At 36.6% G+C, this 24,230-nt stretch overlaps 1 protein-coding gene across 1 annotated transcript in view; it reads right to left on the bottom strand.

Annotated features, from left to right (window-relative positions):
• The window catches only part of LOC140333623 (uncharacterized), a gene marked incomplete in the record, with an annotated part of 58,250 nt that overhangs the window by 14,135 nt on the left and 19,885 nt on the right, over positions 1-24,230 (bottom strand). The window contains 4 exon segments of the mRNA XM_072415408.1: positions 7,995-8,120; positions 8,485-11,112; positions 17,330-17,423; positions 18,457-19,969. Coding sequence (XP_072271509.1) covers positions 7,995-8,120; positions 8,485-11,112; positions 17,330-17,423; positions 18,457-19,913 — 4,305 coding nt within the window.

Genomic DNA, 24,230 nt, shown 5'->3' with positions numbered 1-24,230 from the left:
ATATATATATATATATATATAACATTTATATATAAACTATATAAAACTGGACATACGTTATGCAATATTTTCAATTGGTTAGACATCTTGTTTAAACAAACATCTGTCCTAATTGCATTTATTAAAATAATTGTACATGTTCCGACTTACAAATTCAGCTATAGAATAAACCTACAGTCCTTATCTCATATGTAACCTGGGGACTACCTGTATACACAATATCAATAAAAGAAGAGGATGTTTTTTTACTACCAGCCAAACATGCCACTGTCTATGGAATTGTCATAAGTCCTGTTACCCCCCTTCCCCCTGAACAGTTCAATGTTATTGTTTTAGTAGATAGCAGGCATGGTGAGAAAACAAACATAGCTTTTAGTCGGCATTATTAAGACAGGAAGGAAGTACAGAGAAGAAGTGCAAAAGCAGTTAGCCACAATAGTTAGTCAATGATCAGGAGATATCCAAGACACTGAACAAAAAAGATATCCTGTTTATAAGAGCGTTCAAGCCGAAGAAGAAATTGGTTTTCTATCTGATATTTAATATATTAGGATACAGCTACAAGAAATATGCTAAATTAGGATTTTGCTAATTCTCCTCACTGTAGTGAAATGACAAATATATGCACACAAGGTGCCAAAGATGTCAATTCTACTTGCTGGTAACTATTCTTGTTTAGAAGTGTAATTTTTTTCTTGCGTTATTCTCAAAATTGTTCTCAAAAAAAAAAAAAAAAAAGCATTTGGTTATGTATTATTATCATGCTGTGTAGGAAGGCAGATCATCTTTGCTAATGGATTTTGAGCATATGCAGAAGCCACAATATAGTTGTTTCATTTCTATTTTGCTCATGGTATTGTCCTATTCTCAAATCTTTAAACCAAATACTGGTTTTAGGGTTTATTTTTATTGTTTGTTTGAATAATCTCTTCATAGCTTTATATTGAGACTTAGGGATATTAGGTGTTACTTGTTGTCCAAAAAAATCAGCAAAATTTGGTTGGTGTACACACACCTCTCTTCCCAGTTTCCTTTGGCTCTAGTATCTGGGAAAACACACCAGTGACTTTGTCGTGTTGTTGTATAATCCACTACCTCATGTCTAACTTTCATATGCTGTACAATACAACACATCCTAAATGACAAAAGTACAAGTCCGAATAAGTAGATGTAAAGATTTCCAACAAAACATTAGTAATGGTTTGGCAGAACTAAGGTAACCATATACACAGGATGCAGGAAATTACTTAATTGTACTGTGATGAGGAGATTTCCATATGCTAGATAAAGGAGGGGGAGTGACTGAAATCACATTGTGGATCATAGCCCGGGCAATTCATCAGATTCAAGATCAAATGTGTTAACCTAATATTTGTGCAATCTGGGCAGCAGGCCTAAGCAAACAAATCAGATATTTTTAATGTTATGTGTTTATATCACAACTAAATCCCCCACCACTACCGCAATCTATGTGCCTTCATTGACCCAGTGACCCTTGGGAGTTATCATTTGCATGTTGTAATTATTTTTTTGCTTCTGTATCCCTGCATGCTGCTTCTCCAGTTACCAACTCCTGCTTCTTTCACAGTTCATCTTGGTATCTTGTTTTACAGCTATCAACATCAATTCATCCTGAGATCGCAACCTGGGAGCCATCAGCTACCAAATCCATTAAATCCATTATCTTTCGAAGGTGCTTTGGTAAACACTAGGAAGGTTCTTTAAGTTTGAACAATTGTCCTTTTCAGAATGCACACTCCCTAAATTAAAGTTGAGAGTAATGGCTGTCTAGAGGGGCTTGCTTCAAGTGGACCCCTGTATGTGAAACCAACCTTAACTAACCTCCAAAGCTAACCCTCCTCCAAGGGTGCAGTAATGAACAGATACATGGTGCCAGCACACATTTGCAGCACAATAAGGATCTTCACATCACACCTTGGTATAGTGATGATTCTGCACTTTATTCTCATAAAGCAACAGTGATCATGGACAACATCTCAAAACCTCACTGGGTTCATTTTTCAGGAAAGAGTTGGCTAGATGCTTTCTTCAGAAATCTTTACCAATACAAGGTAAATTTTGGACATCCCCTTTAACAAGTATGGCTTAAAGACTCATCCTGACCTAAAGGGATGCAGTCACTATAATATTTGTTCATATCAACACTGAGGGTGCACCAAGTGGTTATGCTGTTTCACTTATGTAACATAACAGGATAATACTCCCATTTACATATCTGTAGTTAAGTGACAAACTGTTTCTTTCTCACTCAACTTCTTTGTTTCTCCCAAAGCCAAGTAATAATAATAGCACTAAAAGGAAGAGTTATGATAAACTTTATGTATACATAAAGTAAGGTGAAACTTTTAATGTATACTATTACATTAAATTTTACTATTGTCAGTTTATTTACCAGTCTGGAGAGATTTCACTTCAATATTTATCTACAGAACTAACTGGACGTTAGGGGAAATCTGAGAAGGGGAAAAAGTCAGAAAGAATTCTTCTTCTAGACAATTGCCCACCTCTTGGATCTGGTGGCAGCAAAAAATTCCACAATTACATTATGAATTACACATTATTTTATGTATTTCTGAAAATGGTCACCAGGACAAAGAGAAGAATAAATCCATCTAGTAAAACAGACAGCAATATAAATCTTTTAGAGGTTCAATTTTCTTGAGACTCAATCCATAACCTACATACATAAATTTGTAGACATATATATTAAAATATTATATATAATAGTATCTATCTATCTATGTCCAGTTAACCAATTTAATGTATTTGGAGGGAAGCTACTTCAGTATTCGGGTTCTCTGTAATGCAAAAATCTAGTAACAATCACTAAAAGGAAAACATTCCTCTGCATTTTTAGGGGGCTTTTTATGTTTTAAACTATATTAGCCATATCATTCTTTAGAGCTGAGAATGCAGCAATTCATTATTTCTTGCTCTGCTCTAGACTTCAATATCTTAAACTTCATCTGAATGTTCAGAATGAATCCTAATTAAAGAGGGGAGAATAAAACTCAGAACAATTTCCTACAGTGTATCAGTATTTACTGCAAAGTACCACAATTTTACTGCTCTATGAATATCAACAGTTGTAGAAACTTTTCTCAACCTTGCAATGTTGTGATACGAGTAGGAGTCTTTTAAAGAAAAACAATACAACTGCCCAGTTTTGCTCTCTGAAGCTATGGTACTGGATAATGTTAATTATGCACAAATCTAATATAAATTATGACTATTAATGGTTGGCAAGAGTTTATGCCATGCTGTCATAGCATGCAAATAATCTGACCTGATGCTCATTTTACACATATGCCATATTCTGTCTTCTAAAGTGTAAAGAATTCCTTACAGACTATGCTATACCTTTATGGATTCCTAACATAATCTTTAGGTATTTTTAAAAATGTACATTTTAAATATACAGGATATAGAAATATAAATATATTATAGTTTAAAGGCCAATGAAAGTTGAGCAATTTTCAAGCCATTGTTTAGAATTCAGAACTGGTTACCAAAATGTTGATAATAAAGACTTTGCTACTCTGCTAATGTACTTTGCTTACTAAACCAATAGTGTGTAGCTTGCAAAGAGTTACATTTTTATGCTATTATCAAAAAGAAATCATTTTTTATTACTGATAACAGTGACCTCTGCCAGCTTTATTTTTCTGATAATTGTATTAGCAACAACAACAAACTGATCATTTGTAACTCTAGAAACTCTATTTAAAGCACAGAATCAGCCATTCCCTCGAACATTCCCCTGTGGAGAATCTCCCAGGCCCATGTGCTTCAATGGCCATTATAGACTCCCCCAGGGAATGCTTGAGGGAATGCCAGATTCCCTAATTTTAAATAGAGCCCTAAGTTTTTTTTTTTTTTTTTTTTTTTTTTTTTGCTTTTTGTAAAAACACTGAATTTCTGCCACTTCCCAAAATCTAACAACCTGAGCTGATGTAAAGTTTCTACCTGGTCACAGTTATTTTGTACGATTCTGTAAATATTTAAAACATTTAGGGAATAAGAAAATCTTTAGCTGAACAAATTATCCGTTGTATATAAATGAATATTCCAATACAGAGTTAAATAGGATAGTTTTACTTCTTTTCTCTGTGTAGTAGAGGTGTATCATTTCTCTGCGTTTATTGTGAGCTTTGGAAATGAAAGGCGAATTCTACCTTAATAAAAGGGCCTTTGACGAACTTTAGATTAGCAGATTTTTGGTCCTGACCCCCACATTATATCATGTATTGCTCAGTGGAAGAATCCTTCCTGCAGGCTTACAAGTAGACCCTTTTCGTTTTTTGGGCTTACAATATGGAGAAATACAGTATATGAGGATTACAGTATGGCTGGCACTCTGCACTACCCATCTCCCCTACCTCTGCACCCAGATTCTCAATCTTTCTGCCTGCCAGCAGCCGAACATCCTAGACACTGCAACTTTCTGACAGCCTGCAATTTCCACCTCCCCAACAACTGCTCCCTATGTTCCATAATAACCCTATCAACTTTGCAGGAACATGCAAAGTAAGGATGAGCCTTGAGATTCTTTGATCTCTGCCCAAGTGGTTTTTGGCTCTACCCAATTTATCCTCCCTTTAGTGACGTCGCCTTCTCCACAGGGAAGCCTGAACATATAAGTCTCCAGAGTGTGTGGAAGATGCAGATCATCCCACAGAAAAGATCTTCTATACTTGCTGAGAGGACCCCATAACATAAGGTGTCACCTTAAAAGAAACTAAAAAGTACTTTGAAGGTAACTGAGGATGTTTCTCTCTGCCAGTTATTTCACAATAATTACAACAAATATCTTTAAACGGAGTCAAAGCAGGAACAACTCATTTATTAGGGATTGGGAAAGAAAAAAAACTTTCACCGACTGTTGTGCTTGCTACTGACCAGCAGAGGGTACCAATACTCTTCTCATATGTACCATCACCACCGATTTCACGTAATAATAGTTAACCAGTGTTCTCTATTTTTACCATAAAAGTTATTATCATCAATAAACAGTATTTATAACGTGTGTTATAGAGCTGTGTAATACTCAATGGGGGATGGTATACTCAATAGGAGGTTAAGACTATCTAGCTACATATCCACCCATGCCTATAAACTTGGAACTAAGGAAACCATCTACATTGTCAGCATTAAAACAGAGTTTGGTTACTATCAGCTTTTTGTCTATAAACTGGTACATTCATGTACATTGCAAAACATACTCATTTCCAGTTTGGGATGCATACTTGTATGCCCACTTACTATATATAGAAAGGTGTGTAGAATAATCTTGTCACACCTTTCCATAGTCTACTTATTTAGTTAAATGCCAGCAGATAAGACACCATAGATACCCTAGATACCATAAAAGTGTGTGGGGTGATTTTACAAGCGATTAATAAAATCTGTGTAAAAGAGGCACTACTACAAATGTTAATCTGAAGAAGGACCTACAAGCCACCGTCAATGCAGAATACACTCACTTCTGGATTTAAAATATTTTTTATACACTGTAATTTGCATTCATTACAAATGCTAATGATATCATAACATAGTTCCTTGTAAATCATAACACCCATAAATTATTGTTGCACTTTTTAAACTGTACAATAAACTTATCCATTTACATTTTTATGTGGTATAGTAATCACTTTTGTGTCACCCAGTCTATTTTGTTCATTTTACATTCTATTTCAGTAAATTATTGTATGTAACCCTGTCATTTTTTCCCAAAAGACATTTTTTAATGTTACGCTAGATTTTTTTTAATTCTATTTTGTTCATAATTTGCATAATAAAATTAAGCTTCAATGGGTGGAATCAGCAATCTTTGTGTGGAAAAGGAACAGAAGGAAAATCATGCTGACATCAGAAGGGTATTGTTCCTGGTAAAACATGAGGCTGTGTAGACCCATATGGTGACTACAAATGTCAGGCTTTTTAGGTCAATTTCACACAACCACGCATATAATTGTAGGTCACCACAGCATTATATGTTTAAGCTATGAATAAAAAAGGAGGCACTTTCTATCTCTAAATATTTAGGCACTGCACATGATTTTATTAGGCTTATATAGACATCCACATGATACATATATTTAAATGGTACACAAGCATACCATCTGCACCAATTCTGAACCCTTCCCTTCCCAGATGATAAGCATCTGCTAACCAGTTTGAGGATAGCAAAACAAATGAGAAAGACATATTGTTAAGTTATGGATAAAAGCTCAACAAATAGGTGGCAGCATTTAGTATCATCACATCTAAGTGATGGGAAATACACAGAACACTGGACAGAACTTGGTCAAATACTATGTAGTATTTAATAGTACATATAGATTAATATTTTACTAGATCACAACAACTCTGCACTGTGTATCATTTAAAAAATGTTCATTCAAAACACAATTACAATATTTAGATCCTATATTGCTAATTTTAATCTTTTAAAATGAGAATATCATCAAAGAATCTATATTTGACTTATACACCAGATTACTAAGGGGCCAATCACAGCACAGAATTGCAGTAATACAGGTTATGGTGCACTGGTGCATTATGGAGCTATCACATGCACTGTGATACAGGAAAAAGCTGCAGGTACATGCTGGAGTCCAATGGGATGCATTAGAAAAGCCCAGATACCACAACACATGTGCAATAGATTCACCAGAACAGACAGGATCAATGTCAGTAAATGTACAGATAAGAGGCGTTAACATGCTACTCTGGGCATCAAGTATCAATGCTACTTTACAGCAATGGTAACCTGGCAAATTTATCCTACCATACAAACAAGAGGCAGTGATGAGCAGTTAATTGCATTATATATTTATTAGTATTGACTGCACATGCTGTGTATCCCAAGCTTTAAAGAATCCCAAGACTAACAACTTTTAACACTTTCCCAGTATATGCACCTCATATAGAATGCAAAGTGTTTGTTTTGTTATTTAAGAAACATCACTAGCAGCAAAAGAGTTAAGCACAGCTAGAGTATTTAGGAATGGGCTTGGTTATGAACTTTAAAATCTTTAGCTAGATAATGCCCGAGTGTGAAATGCATGTGATCAGCAGTTCATAGTGCATGAGACTTAATGACTGCTGATTTATGACCTGGTTTTATAGTTGTAATTCAGACCTCTCCTAGTGTAAGCAGGCCATAATGCCCTGCAGCAAGTATGAAAATATGGAGTGCTGGGGAGAGTTAACATGAAACTGTCAACCAAAACAGCTTCACTGCAAGGGTTTAGGGCCCTTGTATACCTATCTATTCATCCATAGTACAGTTCTGAGCATGATGCTTTCAAATAGTGATTTGTTTTTTTTTTTTTTACAATATTTGGAGACACATTTCCAAAGGAACTAACTTAATATCCTCAAATGTAATTATGCACAAATCTAAATGCAACCTTTATTATGGATGATCCATTGAATGTGTGCCTTAATGTGCATTAATATAGCTAAAATGAACATTTTTAGGTATACAATACAAGTTAATATAGTGTATGTGACAGACTGGAATTAATCTAAAAAAAAACACACCTACCTAAAAGTCACTCTGTTCTCAAAAAGTATAATGGCTGCTGTTGCTGGACTTTTAGTGACCTTAGTGCCATGATGCTGTTTTGGCTCAGTGCTTTCCAAGTCCCCAAGCTGAATCAAATAGTAAGATTCTGACATTCTGTGTCTTCTCCAACACTCATTTACATTGTACTTCATTATTTCTAGGATTTAAAACTTTGGAAACCAGAAACAGGCAGCCCACATTTTTAAAAGGCTGTCAGCAATAGCACCCTTCACACTTTTCTCATTACAGAGTCACTTTTTATTTTTAAAATAGATTTTGAATAACATATCTATACTATTACCAACAGAAAGTAAATTCAATATAAACATTTTTTTTTTTTTTTAGGATACAATAAAACAGTTTGGATGTAAAAAAAAAAAAAATGAAAACAGCAGCCTACCTCCTCTGATCTTAAATCCCACTCTCTATGCCTATTCAGGCTTTTCCTCCGTAGCATCTCTGTAATATTTTCTGGTTCTCGCTGCAGTTTTGCATGTTTTCCGAAGCTTTCCTTTTCAGAATAGTCCTATAACACAGATAAAGTTGGGGACTCAATAAGATTGCTGTGAAAAAGACTTAAAGTTATTTTAGTGTATTCTGATTTTCTAACGAGCCTTACTACCAATATTGTATTTGTAAGTGTCTAGTATGTTAATCTTAACCCTAATATATTATAAACCTCCATGGTACATGGAAGACTTTAGCACACATGGAAGATCATTTATTAGTAGGCGATATGAGGGGAACTAGCAAACGGTACCATGTCAAAGCAAGAGTGGCTAAACATTATTACCATTTCTTGGGAGTAAAAAAGTGAACATGTTTCAAATGCATATTTTGCCACTTGGCTGCATTTTTGTGAGCATCAAACACCAAGAAATAATTCATACCTTGCTCTCACTAGGATGCCATTCTTGTTGGTTCTGTATTCTGTGTGTTCTTTGCTCCAATTGGTGTTCCACTGAAATGCTCTGCCTCACACGATGTTGCTCCATTCTTTTCTCTTTATTTTCTAGCATTAATGAAATTAGATCACTAGCTTTTGCTGGCCGTCTTCTTTCAGAAGGTGGTGGTATTTCTTCAGCCAAAATGGGTTTCCTATCGGTTTGCACAGAGATCCTATAGTTAGGCTTTACAGCAGCAGGGTCTTCTTTAGAGTCCACAACACTCTTTTCCACAACTGTTGATTTGGCTATGGTATGTGAAGTTGACCAGTCTGTTATGCCAGTAGGTGACTCCGAAGCCCATGCTGATTGTGCTTTAAAGTTCTCATAATATTTTGCTGATGACTCTTGAGAGTAACCAAAATTAGCTATATTCTGGCTTTCTTCTGAATGGGCTTGAAATCCTTGATCCTTTCCTTTTTCTCTATATTGCTCATATTTTCCATCCTTATGCAATTTCATATGATCTGCTGTACTTGAAATTTTGTGTGAATCTTGTTCCATGTCTTCTGTTGTTGAGGTAGTTTGAGAAGAATACCACGATCCAACAGTTTCATACTGGTAACTTGCATCTGTATTCACATGCCTCACAGTGGGATCTCTCCATTTGCTGACTGAACTTTTTGAAGCATTCTCCCGGAAAGATTTAGACCTTTCCCACTTTGACATATTATGATCTTCATCTCGAGATGCTCTATCCTTTGGAGTATTCGCATTATATTCTGCCATTAGAGAATCGATGTCAACGACTTTTGATTTATAAGATCCATCAAACTTTAGAGGAGAACCTTGTGTAGTGCCAAAATCTGTGGAAAATGTTTGTTGCTCAGGTTTACCACCCCTTGATGAAGACACTTTATCATCTAGGCTTGTTTTTTGCCTGTGTCTCTGGATTAAAGCATCAATGTCAATAACCCCCTTTTTTTCCATAGTTTTTGGTGACTTACCAACAAAGTCGTCCTCAAAAACTCTCTGATTTCTATGTGTTTTTAATTCTTTAAAGGCACTTGAGGTTTCTAAGTCTCCTTGGGTATTTATTGCTTCTGGTTTGTTGGAACTGCTGTCAGACACTGAAGTTGTGGTGCCTATTCTCACATCTCGCTTATAATATTCTTTTGATATCAGGCTGCAGGTAGCAATATTCTGGCTTTCAAAGTTATTATCATTCTTTTCCTTCTTGTTTTCCAACCCAGTCACTGCAAAATAAGTTACTTTTGAATCAGTTGGAGCTGTGGTAGACACATTATGCTTTCTCGTTGTTTCCACATATTCAAAATTGTACAGATCTGATGTATTTCCAGTGCCACTGATGCTTGTGTACTTGTCCTGAAATGGTGTTTTCTTTCTCTCCAATTTAAACGGTTCTGTATATTCTTCATTGTACGTCTTCCCCTTTAAGAAACTATCAGTATCCTTTGTGGTTCGTGTACCGGTCAAGTCATTCTTGAACTGCTCAACCTCATTACTTAACATTTCACTAATCAAATAATTTGATTCATCTTTATTATATTTTTTGGTTGCTGGTGACTCTTGACGGTTAAAATCATGCAAAGATATTTTCAAATCTTTGTCATCTGTTGCACTGTTTCCAAAAGGAGACTGTCCAGTGGAATGTTGATCAAAAGCATTTTCTTTTTTTGGTTTGTAGTCCAATTTATAGGACTTTGGTTGAAAATCAGAGACAGTTGTAGGTACAGTGCTTCTGTCCTTAACAGTTTCATCTGATGCTTTCACTGAGTCGCCTTTTGTTGCCCTTAAACTATTTCTTGTACTGAATGAAAAATCAAGGTCCTTAGACACATACCTATTATTCGAGTTATCTTTTAAACTAGTGTCTCTTTTCCTGTATTCACTCTTACTTCTTTGGAGACTGCTAACTGGACGTCGGGAGACATTTTCATCCACTTCTAAACTTTCCAATTCCCTTTCTTTTCTGTGGAAAGACCTTCGAGATCGAAGCGTCACAGCTTTGTCTTCAGGGGCCATTTCTATAGATTCACTTAAAACCCTTTCTCCAACTGCTTGGATAACTTCAAACCTTGGCTCTATGCGTCTTTTTTCATCAACTTTGAGGTTTTGAAGTACATTGTGGTCGGCAGTAGTTGCAGCCTTTCCGAACCTGCTACTGTCAAATTTTATGCCTGAAGTATCACTTTCTTCGTGGAGTTGTGTGACTGACGTGACACTTTCATTTCTCAGCCACTTTGACCAGCTCCCTGTATCTTTTTTATCTTCTGTACTTTCACACAAAACGTCTTTTTTTGCAGGTTGGGTGGATGTAGGATTTCTGGAATTCAGTAGTTCAGGGGGGTTATGCCATTCTACATTATGTTCAAACATTGTTGCCTTTACAGTCCTAAATGTGTTATCCAAGTGGGCAGGTTGTTTGTATTTGTCTTCCGTTTCCTCTGTTTTGTTGTCATACTGCTTTTCTTTATAAACATAGCTTTTTCTTTCATTAAAGATGTTGTCATTGTCTTGTACTTGTAAAGGTTCTTCTACTTTTCTAAATGACCTTCTTGATCTCAATCGTATGTCTTCTGAATATTCACTGGTTCTCCAATCTTTCATTTCCTGTAAGTAAAAAAAAATATGCACGTCAATATATAAATCTGATAACTTTACGCAGAAACTTTTCAATAACATTGGTATCCAAAAAATGTGATTTGTCAAAATGAGCTACATGAAAGCAGGCTGAAAGGTATGAAAACAATATGCAGACTGCAATTGCAATCTATTTTTTTCAAACACAACCTAATTGAATTTCTACCTTACAACATTTTATAAATTGTCAATAAATGTAGTGTGTGGTTAGAACAATGAGATTACACTATAGGCTTCAGTTATAGCAATTATGCTATTGAAGTTGGTTTGCACCCCTCTCACAAGGGCACTGGGACACTTGATATGGAAATCAGAAATAATTTTGCAGAGATTTAACATTTCATTTGACATTTCAGACATTATCCTAGCAGGTAAAAACAAATGAGAAGAATGGAGTTGTTAAAGACCTGCCTAATGAGTTGGGTAATCCAGTTAAATATTTTGGTACTAAAAATGTAACTGTAGATAGCAGTGTTTATCAGGTCATGTGCACATAGTTTACCTAACAAACTTTGTGTACCGAAAATCCTAATGTAATTACAGAGACAAAGTTCAGAGACTCAAATGACTGGGAAAAATCTTCAAGAGGGTTTGCACCGTACAGAAATACTAGAATATGAAACTAGGGAGGTGGAGTTGCCATTTATGTCCAGAATAGCAAAAAATAATAATTCATACAACAAATTAACTACTTGAAATCCTATGTGTTCATATAAACCCAAAAAGGATCTTTCCTTAAATTAGTATAGTACACAGGCCCTGGGGGCAGTCTTAGAATTGTAATAACCCATTATTTAATGAGCATTATTTAGGAGAGTACACTAACAAGTAACAGTGAAGGAAGAAGAACTAATAATTATGGGTGATTTCAACATGCAAAGCATTAAGGCCAAGTTCAGATGGGTGGTGAAAACAGATGTTCATGGTTATTTTCTGGTGGTTGGTTTAATTGGTTCCTAATAAACCAGCATTGTATTATTTAACAGCAGGCGGAATTGAACTGCTCAGTACTGTTATATTTATTTTTTTTATGGATAGGTTTGGGTGAGAAACTACATGTAGCATCTTGGATTTGCATTGCAACCATGCATTTCCTTTTTAATTCATTATTTGAAAAGCTGTAGTAAAATGGCAGTATCAGTAACCATTGGGTACCTTAAAGCCTACCACCCCAGAGGCAACCAGATTTTATGACAAGAAAACTAGTAGGAACAGACACAAAAAAAAAAACATTATGAGTTATTCAGGGATAAGAAGAACAGAAAAAGAGGGGAAAACACACATGCAAGAGATACTAGAAACCAAAGTATAACCAAACATTATCCATAATATGAAATATAAACAATACAGAAAAAATGTTCTAGTGGTAAAAGGTTCATTTTCAGGGCTTCTAAAGGCAGAAATAGAAAATAAAATGTCTCACATGAAGCCTAATAAACCAATGGGTCCAAGTGGATTTTATCCTCTAGTTCTACAAGAACTTTAATACTTGTTGGACTGTTATCTGATCTTTAAATCAATGAACAGAGGACTTCCTTATGACTCCTAAATGACTATTATTATAAATATTATTATTAATAAATAGGGGTTGCAAATGACAGACAAATACAGACAGTGACACAGGAGGAGGAGAGGACCCTGCCCGAATCACAAGTGTTTCGACTTTACCTAAAAAGTAGTCAAAATAGTCAAAACCATGCCACTCTTTGATATCAGACTGTGCTCTAGCTGTCAAGTGCTTCAAAAATAAAGTGGATTTAAGTTTCTTTTTACTTTTTATCTTGGTAGCCATCTTTAAGAGCAATATTTTTTTTCAGCACAGGAAGGGCTAAAACCTTTAAATACATTAAAAGGTGTAATTATTTTTTTTTAATATGAGACCATCATCGATATTATTCTATTTAATGTACAATGTTCTTCATACAGGTATAACTGTACTTGTGGATTTTCAGAAATAAAAACTTTTAAACAGATAGGGCTCCATTTATAAACAGGGAGTCTGACATTCCCTCAAATATTCCATGGTGGGAATCAATTAATGCCATTGATACATATGGACCTGGAAAATTCTAAAGATGAAATGTTTGAGGAATCTCTGTTTTATAAATAGAGCTCATAATATTTCTGTAAGTTGTAGTGTATTAGTAAAATATGCTGTAGGGTTTAGAAATATTTTGACACTGTAATGCACTCATTATTATGTCATTAGGCTAACAGGAATAAAATTTGATCTGAATATGCATCACATTTGTTTACCAGGCATGCTTGGGATGTCATTTTTCATTTAAACACATATACAAAATTTGCATAAAAAAGAAAACTGGGTGAGGACACTACACAATAATAATCCTAACATGCATTTGAATGAGCAGTAAATTCTAACTACTCACCTACCATACAATAGAATATTGGTCTTTGGAAAATACCTGTATATATAATTTACATGATTGGCTACAAGACTGACGCAAAGTCCGGATCATAAAAGCTTATCAGGATACTAGAGGACAGTAACCTGCCTCTAGAAGGGCATAAGAGGAAGTATACATTTCTACACACATGACGGAGTCAAAGTACAGTGCAGAAATATTACAGGCCAGTCTTTCAAGTTAAAGCCAAGGCTTTCATAGACTCTCATAATGCACAGCTTTGTCAGAGCAGAAGAACAAAAGAAACTGTGTAATACACTTGCAACACGGACAACAGTCTGGGCAATGTGTAGTTTTAGAATTGGTAAAATATACAGATAAAATAGTGGGCACAATAGTAGAACCAATTTAAAAAACTGTCATCAAACCGATGACCAGAAAAAGGTTGATTTTGTGAACTGAAAAACCATTTTGTTAATAATCAGGAGGGCATTTTGCCTTATTTCATGAGCTTGCCAATGCAGTGATGTAAATGGACCTACTTGGTAAGCACCCAACGACACCATTGTATTGTACCTTGCTGAGCAACTTTACCTACGCAAATCACTGGTCCTGCTGCAAATTCTTTCCTAATAAAATGTTGCTCCAAAATCTTAAAAAGCAGGGGGGCCTGGGGGTTCCTCACCTTCATTAATATGCCAAAGCAGCTCAACTGTCTTTATGCAGCCTAATAAGAGCTAGACCACAGTGGATCACATTAGGAGGCTTGGCATACCATGATGTGGATCCATTAAAAAATCTGACCCAGAGTACACTGCCCCGCTCCAGCTCACTCTCAGTATGGGACAGACTTCGATCCAACACAGAAAATTCCTCACCTCGCTTGCCCTTCACTCTCTTATGGGATAATCCAGAATTTTCCCCAGCAAGGGATTGGGAACACTTCAGATGGTGGATAGATAAAAGTTTCATGAGAATAAAGGATGTTATAGATGTACGGGCAATGTTCAGTTTTGAATATTTGGTTAGCATGAGAGAACTCCCTAGTATGGAATATTTTAGATATAGACAACTTAAGTCTTTTGCATGTTTAAAACTTAGAAAAGAGTAACCTCCATATCGGTCCACCCCATTTGAAAGCTTGCGTCGTTCAATAGCAGATACTAAAGGTTACATTTCTTTGGTTTATGCTACACTACTACGCTACTAGAGGCCCCGGTCACAAAACCTAAATACATGGAATTGTGGGAAGCGGATCTGGGCAAGACATGTGAGTTAGAGGAGTGGAGTGAGATGTCCTTAGCACTTTCAAAAGGTATCGCTTAACTCTGCCGTAGTGCAAGCGAATTATAAAGTTTTATTACAGTGGTATTTCGTTCCGGACCGTATTGCACGCTATCACCCCTCATCCTCCCTATGCTTTAGGGGGTGTGAGGTGAGGGGCACGATGGAACATATATGATGGTCTTGCCCAAAAGCCCAAACTTTCTGATTGGAAGTATTCAAGCTTTTTTCTGAAATAGTACAAACTGGGGTAGAGAGGAGGCCGGAGGGGGCCTTATTTGGCAAACTTGACCAACCACTTCCTACGCATTTTAAGAAACTAATCAAGCTTATCTTACTAGCTTTCTTTAGTGAAAGCGTTTAAGAAAGCTGAAATTTCTTTAAAACCCATTGTGGCAAAATTGAACTGGATCATGGTTAACAACAAGCTAACCAGCACCCTTAAAAACAAGTTAGAGAAGATTGAGCAAATTTGGGACCTGTGGGTGGAATATAATTCAAAGTGAATATTATCTCACCAATTAAAGGCATAATCCCTATTCGGAGATAAGTCTCTCTCCTCTTCCCCTATTCCCTCATGTGTATCCCAATTCAGATCTATTTTTACTAGGCTGGTAAAGACAGCTGAGGCAAACTCCAGATTACACTTAGTCTATAGAGTTCAGGGGTGATCATACATAGAATGGGGTTTCTGGGTACCTATGTTGGGAAAATGTGTGTAATTTGATCTGTACTGATGTCTTGTTTTAACCTGAATTGTTATCATTGTGTTTCAATGTCCAGATCAAACTGGATTGTGAAAAATCTTGTTATTGTTAAAATGTACTTGTCAAAAACCTAATAAAAAGATTAAAATACAAATTCTTACTAAACTGCTTAGCCTTTGCAATGGTTCGGTGAAATCCACCTTTACCTACACTACTCAGTTATAAATAATAGGAGGCGAGGGGAGCAGCTAATTCGTTAGTTGGATATTAAGAACATCTATGTGCTGAAAAGGAAATAAAATATTAAATGAAATGTTCAGATGTGCAAAAGCAAGTATAATATGTGTAAACATAAAACAATACATTCTTTCCTTCCACGGGTGACAGTGTCCCTTTCATTTAGTGCACATTCCTTAGCATACTTACTCTGAACCCTTAACAATCTTGGGAAAGAAAGCAGGAAATGTTTTCTGTAGCCCACGTGAAATAACAAACAAAGCTTTTCAGACAGCATTTTTTAGCTATAGCCAAAAATACCCCACAGGCCCTGCAGCAAAAGTCTCTTATTCCCTTGACCTCAATGGAGTGTGCTTATGTATGAAAATCAAACCACAAGGGACTATAATTTAGCTCAAAACCAAAACAAAAAAAATGTATCTCAATGTTTTGCTGCACATAAAAAAGCTAACTTGATACTACAGCTGCAAGCAAACCATGACCCCCGTTCCAATTACCTACCCCCTTCCACACACAAACATCATTATACAGCCAATTTTGTTATTTTGGTATTACAACACCCCAAGTTATAAAGCTTTAGGAGAATTCTAGAAAATAACCTAAAGGGGTACCTGGTATACCAATCCAAAGCGAGTTACCCCTGGCTGTTCTTATCACAGGTACAGTTTAAGTGACATGGCACAGTGAAGACCATTGGTGGAACAAGAATGTCTGCTATTTGCTTACTGAATGTGTCTAAAAAGTCCAAAAAACTCTCAAAGGCTTTTTACTGTTACTTTACTAAGGCAAAGATTAGATACCAGGGCCCTGATTTATTAAAGTTCTCCAAGGCTGGAGAGGATACACTTTCGACAGTGAAGCTGGGTAATCCTGTAATGGATTTCCTAAAAGTTATTTGTTAGCAAATGTTTTTAATCGTGGACCAGATCAACTCCAGGTTTGCTGGATCGCCCAGTTTCACTGATGAAAGTGTATTCTCTTCAGCCTTGGAGAACTTTAATAAATCAGGGCTTGAGAGTCAAATGGGCAATGCAATTGCAAAACCATAGCCAAGTCATAGGTTTTGAAGCCTTTCTTATAGTTGTGAATTTAAACACATAGTCTATGGTTTCAACAAGGTCCAATATGCCTATATATATTATAATTGTGCAATCTTACTAATGAAAGATTTAGGTTTAGCTGTATTGAGCTATGAGGTCAAGCTTGGAAGAAAAAAAAAAAAAAAATCGATGAGCAAATGCAGTGTGCTATTATCATCAGCTTGATATCCTGAGACCATTTAGAACTTATTGCACAGTTGACATGCATTTGACCTGTTCCTCCAATTTTGCATTCATACAGACTTTTATGGTAAGCATTTCTGAAGCCCAATAATACAGTCCCTACAGCCAGTGGTTACGGGACCACCTTAAGTTTAATGGTTGCGGCTTAATAACCGCCTGACAATCAGAAGGTGTTAAGAGAGCCTTTACATTTTACATTACATGACTGACATGCTTTCAAACGCTCTCTAGGATTCTTCACGCTGAACAACCTTAGCTACTTGCAAGCTTATCCAAACACAATACACATGATCACAGAAGGAAATTTTACCTTTTGAACTCCAAAATCTTGTGAGACTAGGCCACTCTTCTCTTCATCTGTTTTCTCAGATTTTGGCTCTACATTTGAAGTCGAGGTTGAAAACCTTTTAAAATCACAATAAAATCAGTTGTTTAATGTCAAACTAAAAACCATTACTAACAATATTTCTCTCTATTTCCTTTGCTACTAATGCATACTCCAGGAAACTAAATATGCCTCTACCATCTTCACACACACAGATCAGCCAAAACATTAAAACACTGACGTGTAAAGTGAAAACATTGATTAGATTGTAAAAATGTCTCAAGTCAAGAAGTGGGATATATTAAACAGCAAGTAAGCAATACATTCTTGGAAATGTGGAGGAATCATAAAGAAAATAATCTGACTGCATAAGGGTCAAATTATGACCGCTATACGACTTTGTCAGACAATCTCCAAAATGCAAGTCGTGTAGAGTGTTGTATCCAGGTATGTAATACTATTTACCTAATGTGGGCCAAGAAATGACAATCAATGAACCAGCAACAAGGTAGTAGGCGTTCAAGAGTGTGTAGTCAGCTAGCCTGTCTGGTACAATGTTAGGGAATAGCTGCTATAAAACCCATTGCGGAAATGGAATGCTGGCCATGAAAGAAAGGTTTCAGAACACACAATACACAGGAAGCTGCATATTCACAAAATCGTGAGTGTGTCCACGCAGACTCTGTTCATCACTGAAAGCACTCAGAATGTTAATATGTGCATCTAAACTGGACCAATTGTGTGGTGTGATGAAATACCTTTTTTCAGGTCCATATTACATTTTATAGGCGTAGATATACTTTAGGTCTACCTGCTGGCACTGTAAAAAAATATATATTTTATAATCAAACAGCACCTATTCTTTTCACCCAACATCCCCTTCAATAGCAAAAACACTAAAAGAACTGCTATGTGGGCAGAGAAGGGAGAACACAATTTACCTAAACCATAGTGTTGTCAAAAGTATCAATAAACTTTCTTTCATATCTCACTACTTTTCAGCTTTTCAAACAGTAAGGCACGCCCTGTCTTTTAAATCAAAGTCATGGCTTTTCTCCCCACCTCTCTAACAACTCTTAAGTTTAGAAATTTGTGTGTTAACCCATACATACTTCTTAGCCACGTCTGTTTGATATTGTGATGCTGTTGGTTTCCTTCCAAAGTCTATATCAGAAATAGCCATTTTAGTATTTCTTTCAACTGTAGAACTACATTTGTCTTTACTGGTAGGTGAATCAGCTGACTCCAGTGAAGAGCTGGTATTGGCAAGATAGAGACTGATCCGTCTTCTCATGGTCCCAGGAGCAATGCCATTGTCACCTGTATTCTTTTCCTCACTGTTTAAGCCATCGGTGTAATCAAGGGGAGCTTTGGAATCTTGGTTGATATGATCACTTGTCCTTCCCACTATGGACTCATCCTCAGTTGCAATAGTTTTTTCCTGCCCTGTACTGAAACTTTTTTCTGTAATTGCGTCTTTTGTTTCACTTCCAGATAATATATTTCTTGAAGAAATTCCACTTCTAGCTGTTTTTGTTACATTACTGGCACTTTTGACACTACTAAAATCTCCTGCTTTGTATGCTGGTTCTGGCTGATCCTCTGTGATGTTGCTGGTAAATGAACTTTTCTTTAATGGTTGGTTTTCCTTAGTTTCTTCAAAGGGACTTTCTTTTTTGTTCCCAAGTCCTACACTTTCAAATAATGAGGTAAGGTCCTCTGAAAGAGGTCTTCTACTCCAAGGCCTTTGGGTGTCTGGTATTTTAATGTCCGATTTTTGGTCACCTACAGAATCCAAAAACACAGCAGATACAGGACGACGCTTTGGCCTTAACTGAGCTCTTACAGTTAAGCTATCGATTGATTCAGACTGGAATGAGTTATTTTTTGCTTTTGCCAGGGTCTCCCTTTGTTCATCTGTAGAATCTGTTGAGGTTCTTCTGAGGAAAGTGGAAGGGACTTTTTCCTGCTGTTGTAAAACATCTGGTTTTCTGGACATCAATGGAGGTTTTGATGTCACTTTCGATTCATTAGCCTGTGAAGATGATCTGGATTCTCCAATGTCTGTGGGTGTCCATCTAGAGCTGGTCTGCTTTCTTCTTGAAACACTAGAGGAAAAAACATCCAATGTATTTAACTGGTTCTCCTCCGAGTCTGGCTGATAACTGGAGGTAACAATTTTACGGCCTACTCTTTCATGGTCTTCAGCTTTTGTACTACCAGACAAAGAAATGCTAGTAGAAGTTTGAAATGGCACATCACTTGGTGACTTCATATCTTCAGACAGTGCAGACATCATTCCCACAGATTTTCTGCTCTCAGGTTTTTCTCTTGTAAATGGCTTTGGTGATAGTCTTGGCTTCATTCCTGCGTTAAACATGCTCATAGGTTTGGAGGGAGCTCTTATGGTCTCTTCAATGATAAGAGAACTAGAAATGCTGGAATCACTGGACTTATTGCTTGCATCTGTCAGCGGACCAAGATATGACCTGGTAGATTTACTCTCATTTAAAATATCACTCCTTGTGCTCCTTGATGTTAGCTCTACCCTTGTAGCCATGACATACATTAGTTATGATGCCATTTGTGAAATTTTCAAAGAATGGAGTGATGCAGTCAGTGGTTCTAAAAAAACAAAAGAGAAATAAATGTATTAATCTGCTGCAAAAATAGTATTGTCAATGGATTTGAGTTTGAAAAAATGAACACTAATTTGCAATTAGTTGCACTCTAGAGACATAGCTATGACATATCAGCTATTTTACCTGCCAAATGATTTGTAATTTTGTCCAGTCATTGTTGAGATTTACAAACCATTGGCAGACAGCAGAGCCAAGCTGGCCACCCGACATCTATGGCAGTAATTATACATAGAAGGAGCAGCAGGAGATTATCCTAATGGTTTCTATTTCTTTCAGCTTGTTAATTGGCGGCACAAATGTTTGCAAAGATTCAGCATTATGCCCCTCCCTCTCCTAAATGAATGGGTAATACACATATGTCGTGCTACCTGTTCTTCAGATTTCTACATTGTTCAAGAGGTATAGCCTCTAGTAAAGTAATACCGTGCCATTTTATCCACCGGCCCCCCTATGTCACTGCAAGTGGTGCCATGGTGGCCAATGGATAGAACCACAGTGCAGAGAGGAGAACCAAGGTATTCACCATACCCAGCTGTGTTAGATGGAAAAGTTCTGCCATAGCTCTTCAACAGACCAAAAGAAACAAATAACAAGCGACTGTAAAAATGATCATTAAAAATAAATCTTTAAGTATTAAAGGTTTAATAACCCTTAGGATAGCAGTAATATTCTTTCATCTACTCAGGAATTTCATATTGAGGTAAAAGCCACCCTGATAAGCTGGAGATCCCAATAATCTGCCATCTATGATTTCAATAATTTTCAATTGAACTTGCTGTGCATATTATAGAACAATGCATCCTCAAATGATTAAAATTTTAGTATTAAACAGAAGTCATTATAAATGGTGAGTGAGAGGTGGCTGTGAAAGACACACATGGCACCCTGGTAAATTGTTACGCACCCCCTTGCTTTTTCTGCTTTTGGTACCAATTAGACTTTCACTGCAGTTCAGCAATCTCTATACAGCACTTACTGAATACAATACAAACTGATGACCTATGATTTGTTAGTAACTTCAAACTCTGTTTTTGCTCTAGGATCTGAAGGATGAAATTCTGATGCATATCTGACACAAACAGATAACCAGAAGACATTGAAACACGTGTGTCCTACAGGAAAATGCTTTTCTGGTCACCAAGGTCTTTCTTCCCTCCAATCTATAGACAGAATTTAGTAGGGTGTCGTGGACTAAATAAGAAAAGGGCAGGCAGTATTTTTTATGTGCAAATACCATCATAAGAGTGATTGATTTTCTTCCTTGTTTGACAGAAAATCAATAATTACTTATTATAGCTACAATGTAGGAAAGAGCACTAAAAACATACATCCTTTTTAGATAAACAGCCTACAGTAAAAAACAAAAAAAAAAATCAATAAAGGGTAATACACTTTCCTTCCCCTCCCCCTCCACACATGCAATACTTACCTAAAACCAGGCAGCAGTCTCTCTGTTTACATCCAGAGCCATTCTCATCCTGCCTGCACATTACATCCCTATAGACATCTACTGTATGTGGCAAGTAGACTGATCTTCTCCTATTCTGCAATGTTAACGTAAATATTCCCAATCAGCCCTGCCTAACTACAAATCACTGCCAGTTGTAAGGTGACAACACTGCTCCAGAAAAGAAACAATACAGACAGTGTTGTCACCCAAAGAAAGAAAGGGTGTTAAGGAGGGGATTATCGAGTCAAAAAAATATAAATAGTAAAAAATTGAATCAATGCAGACACTTTTTAGGACTGGTAAGCTGCAATATATACCCTCCCTGTTTTGGTATTTACATCCACTGTACAAATGTGCAAATAAATATTCACAGTAAACATATTTTATCTCTCTTTGAAGTAAGAGATTTGCTGAATAATGCTTTCAGTGTTCATAATGTTCTAAGTGTGTCCTGCCTTCTGGTCTTTGAAGCTTATCCTGCTTAGGTCATGAATGCAGCTGAAACAACTATGCTACCAGATCTGTTTAGACAGTAACGAGACGAGCTGACAACATTTTATACTTGCAAAGAGCAGCTGAGAAATATTTCCAAACAGTTACAATTAGAACTAATTAGAAAAAAAGCTGATAATAAAAATCCTGAAAATAAAACAATAAGGATCTGGAAAAACAAGAAAACTAATGCAGCGACCTATGAACTGGTAAGTGGCATGTGCAGATCAGCCCCAAGTTCCTTACTGCAACAATGACCTGCCTGATCTAACATTTGTAAAAGTGGAACTTTAATTCCACTTTAAGATGAACTGATACAGCGGTGGGTATATCTTTCCTAGTCAATTTTAGAAACACTGGACAGCAAGAGGGCAGTCTGAATCCATGTTTCTTTTCGCTCCTAATGGTGCTGAGAAAACAAGCACATTTTTACAAAACAGACAACGTTTATTAGCAACAATTGGAAAAAAAAGTTTTTGCAGAACTGGAAAAAGCTAATTTGATTTTACTTGGTTAACAATGGCCCTGTTTTACAACACTTTTCTCCCTAGTTTCTCCCAAGCACTTTCCAAATGCACTTTTCCTATTAACCCCACTCCCCTTTTTTTTTTGCTTGACAATTTCCTAGCATTACAAACAGATTTTGTAGATGCCAAAATCAAAAAGCAAAACAAAGTTGAAGTAAAATTATAGTTTGAGATCTGGGGATAAAAAATGTACTAATTAGATGTGTTCTTCTAAAGAAGCAGGAAATAAATTCTTCACATCTTGTGAACATTACTGAAACAAGTTACTCAGCTATAAGTATTATTGGCTGAATTCAATGCTTTATAGGCCCAATATGGGGGTACAAAGGTTGAAAGCTTCATCAGTCACTATAGTACTGCAATGTAGACAATAAAAGAGGAACTGAACTTTTGAAGCTGTTCCCAAAACAAAAGGAAAAAAGACGAAAGCAGGGAGCAAACTAGTATCCACCAGTATTGCCTTGATGAAGCTTATTTTTTCCATTAAGGACATATACTGTGCCTTGTTCTGCACAAAGGCAGCCATCTTGGTAGAGACAGGGCTTTGCTTCCTCATTTCAGTCCCTAGCACGGAGAATACAGAGCAGGAAACTAGATGTCAGAGGCAGTAGTTTCTTCCATGAAGTCACACATGGCAGAGATAAAGCTAAGAGACTGTAAGCACAGGAGTTCCTAGGAACCCCCACATATAAGGAGTAAGCAAAGTTATTATAGAACATATTCAGGGTGCTGATTTGGCACAATTTTCAATGAATAATGCTTCACAGCAAACCTTCGCTTCACTTGTTGAGTTCAATTTACCCAAAACAGCTATGGCAGAGGATATGCTGAATGTTAGTATAAGGAACTCCGGCATTCAAGCAATTACCATCAGTACAAACACACAACACAGTTTTGGTAGAAATCAATTACCTTCAAATATGCTTCTGAGCTAAAAAAAAAAAACTGATATTTAAAAAGAAATGTGAAAACTCTATAAAAATAATTCAGATGGGAACCAAGCCAGGTACTCCAATGTTGTTTCCTTTAGAAGGCAGAATATTATACTAGCATGAGCATCTGCACTGCCTTATCTTTCCAAGCAAGGTATGCTGTGAGAACATAAATCTAAGTGCCTATAAAGATTTGTGGAAGTGATCAGACAGTGAACTTTAGATTCTGACACTAAGTGTGGGTGTGTGGAGCTGAGGCTTACTTACTCACTAAAACTGCAAACCTGCTGAATAGTTTACATATAAAGCAAGCTATGAGCCTCAACTGGTTAGATAAGATGTTTTGTCTGAATGAGGAATTAACAGTGCTCCATACACACCCAAGGAAGAGTACAGTTAATGAATGATTTTTGAACACACACAGTATACATACATACATACATACATATAGTATCTGGGAGTGACAATAGCCTCCTGCAGGGCCTACTGGTAAAGCAGCCCAAAGACATTCAGAGCTTTAGGTGATTGACATAAAACAGATAATCACAATAAATCTTGCAAAGCATCATAATGGTGTTCATATGCATTTGCTGATAGGTGGTAACATTAAGCTAGGATGTTGACGAATGACCAAACAAACAGGGCTGACAAAAGTGTCAGTTTTGTTTAGAATATTATGTTTAGGGAAATGTGGTTATTTAGGGACGTATTGGGGGTTGAAGGTAACTGAGGGCAGTTCATGTTCGGGGATATACAGGGTGCCTTGGGTAAATTGAGGGCAGTTCATGTTTGGGGGATGTAACGGTTGTCTCAGTTGAACTGAAGGCAGTTCATGTTTGGGGG

Source organism: Pyxicephalus adspersus, chromosome 6 (assembly GCF_032062135.1).
Source record: "Pyxicephalus adspersus chromosome 6, UCB_Pads_2.0, whole genome shotgun sequence".
NCBI classification, from domain to species: Eukaryota; Metazoa; Chordata; class Amphibia; order Anura; family Pyxicephalidae; genus Pyxicephalus; species Pyxicephalus adspersus.
This window is presented reverse-complemented; position numbering and strand designations above follow the sequence as displayed.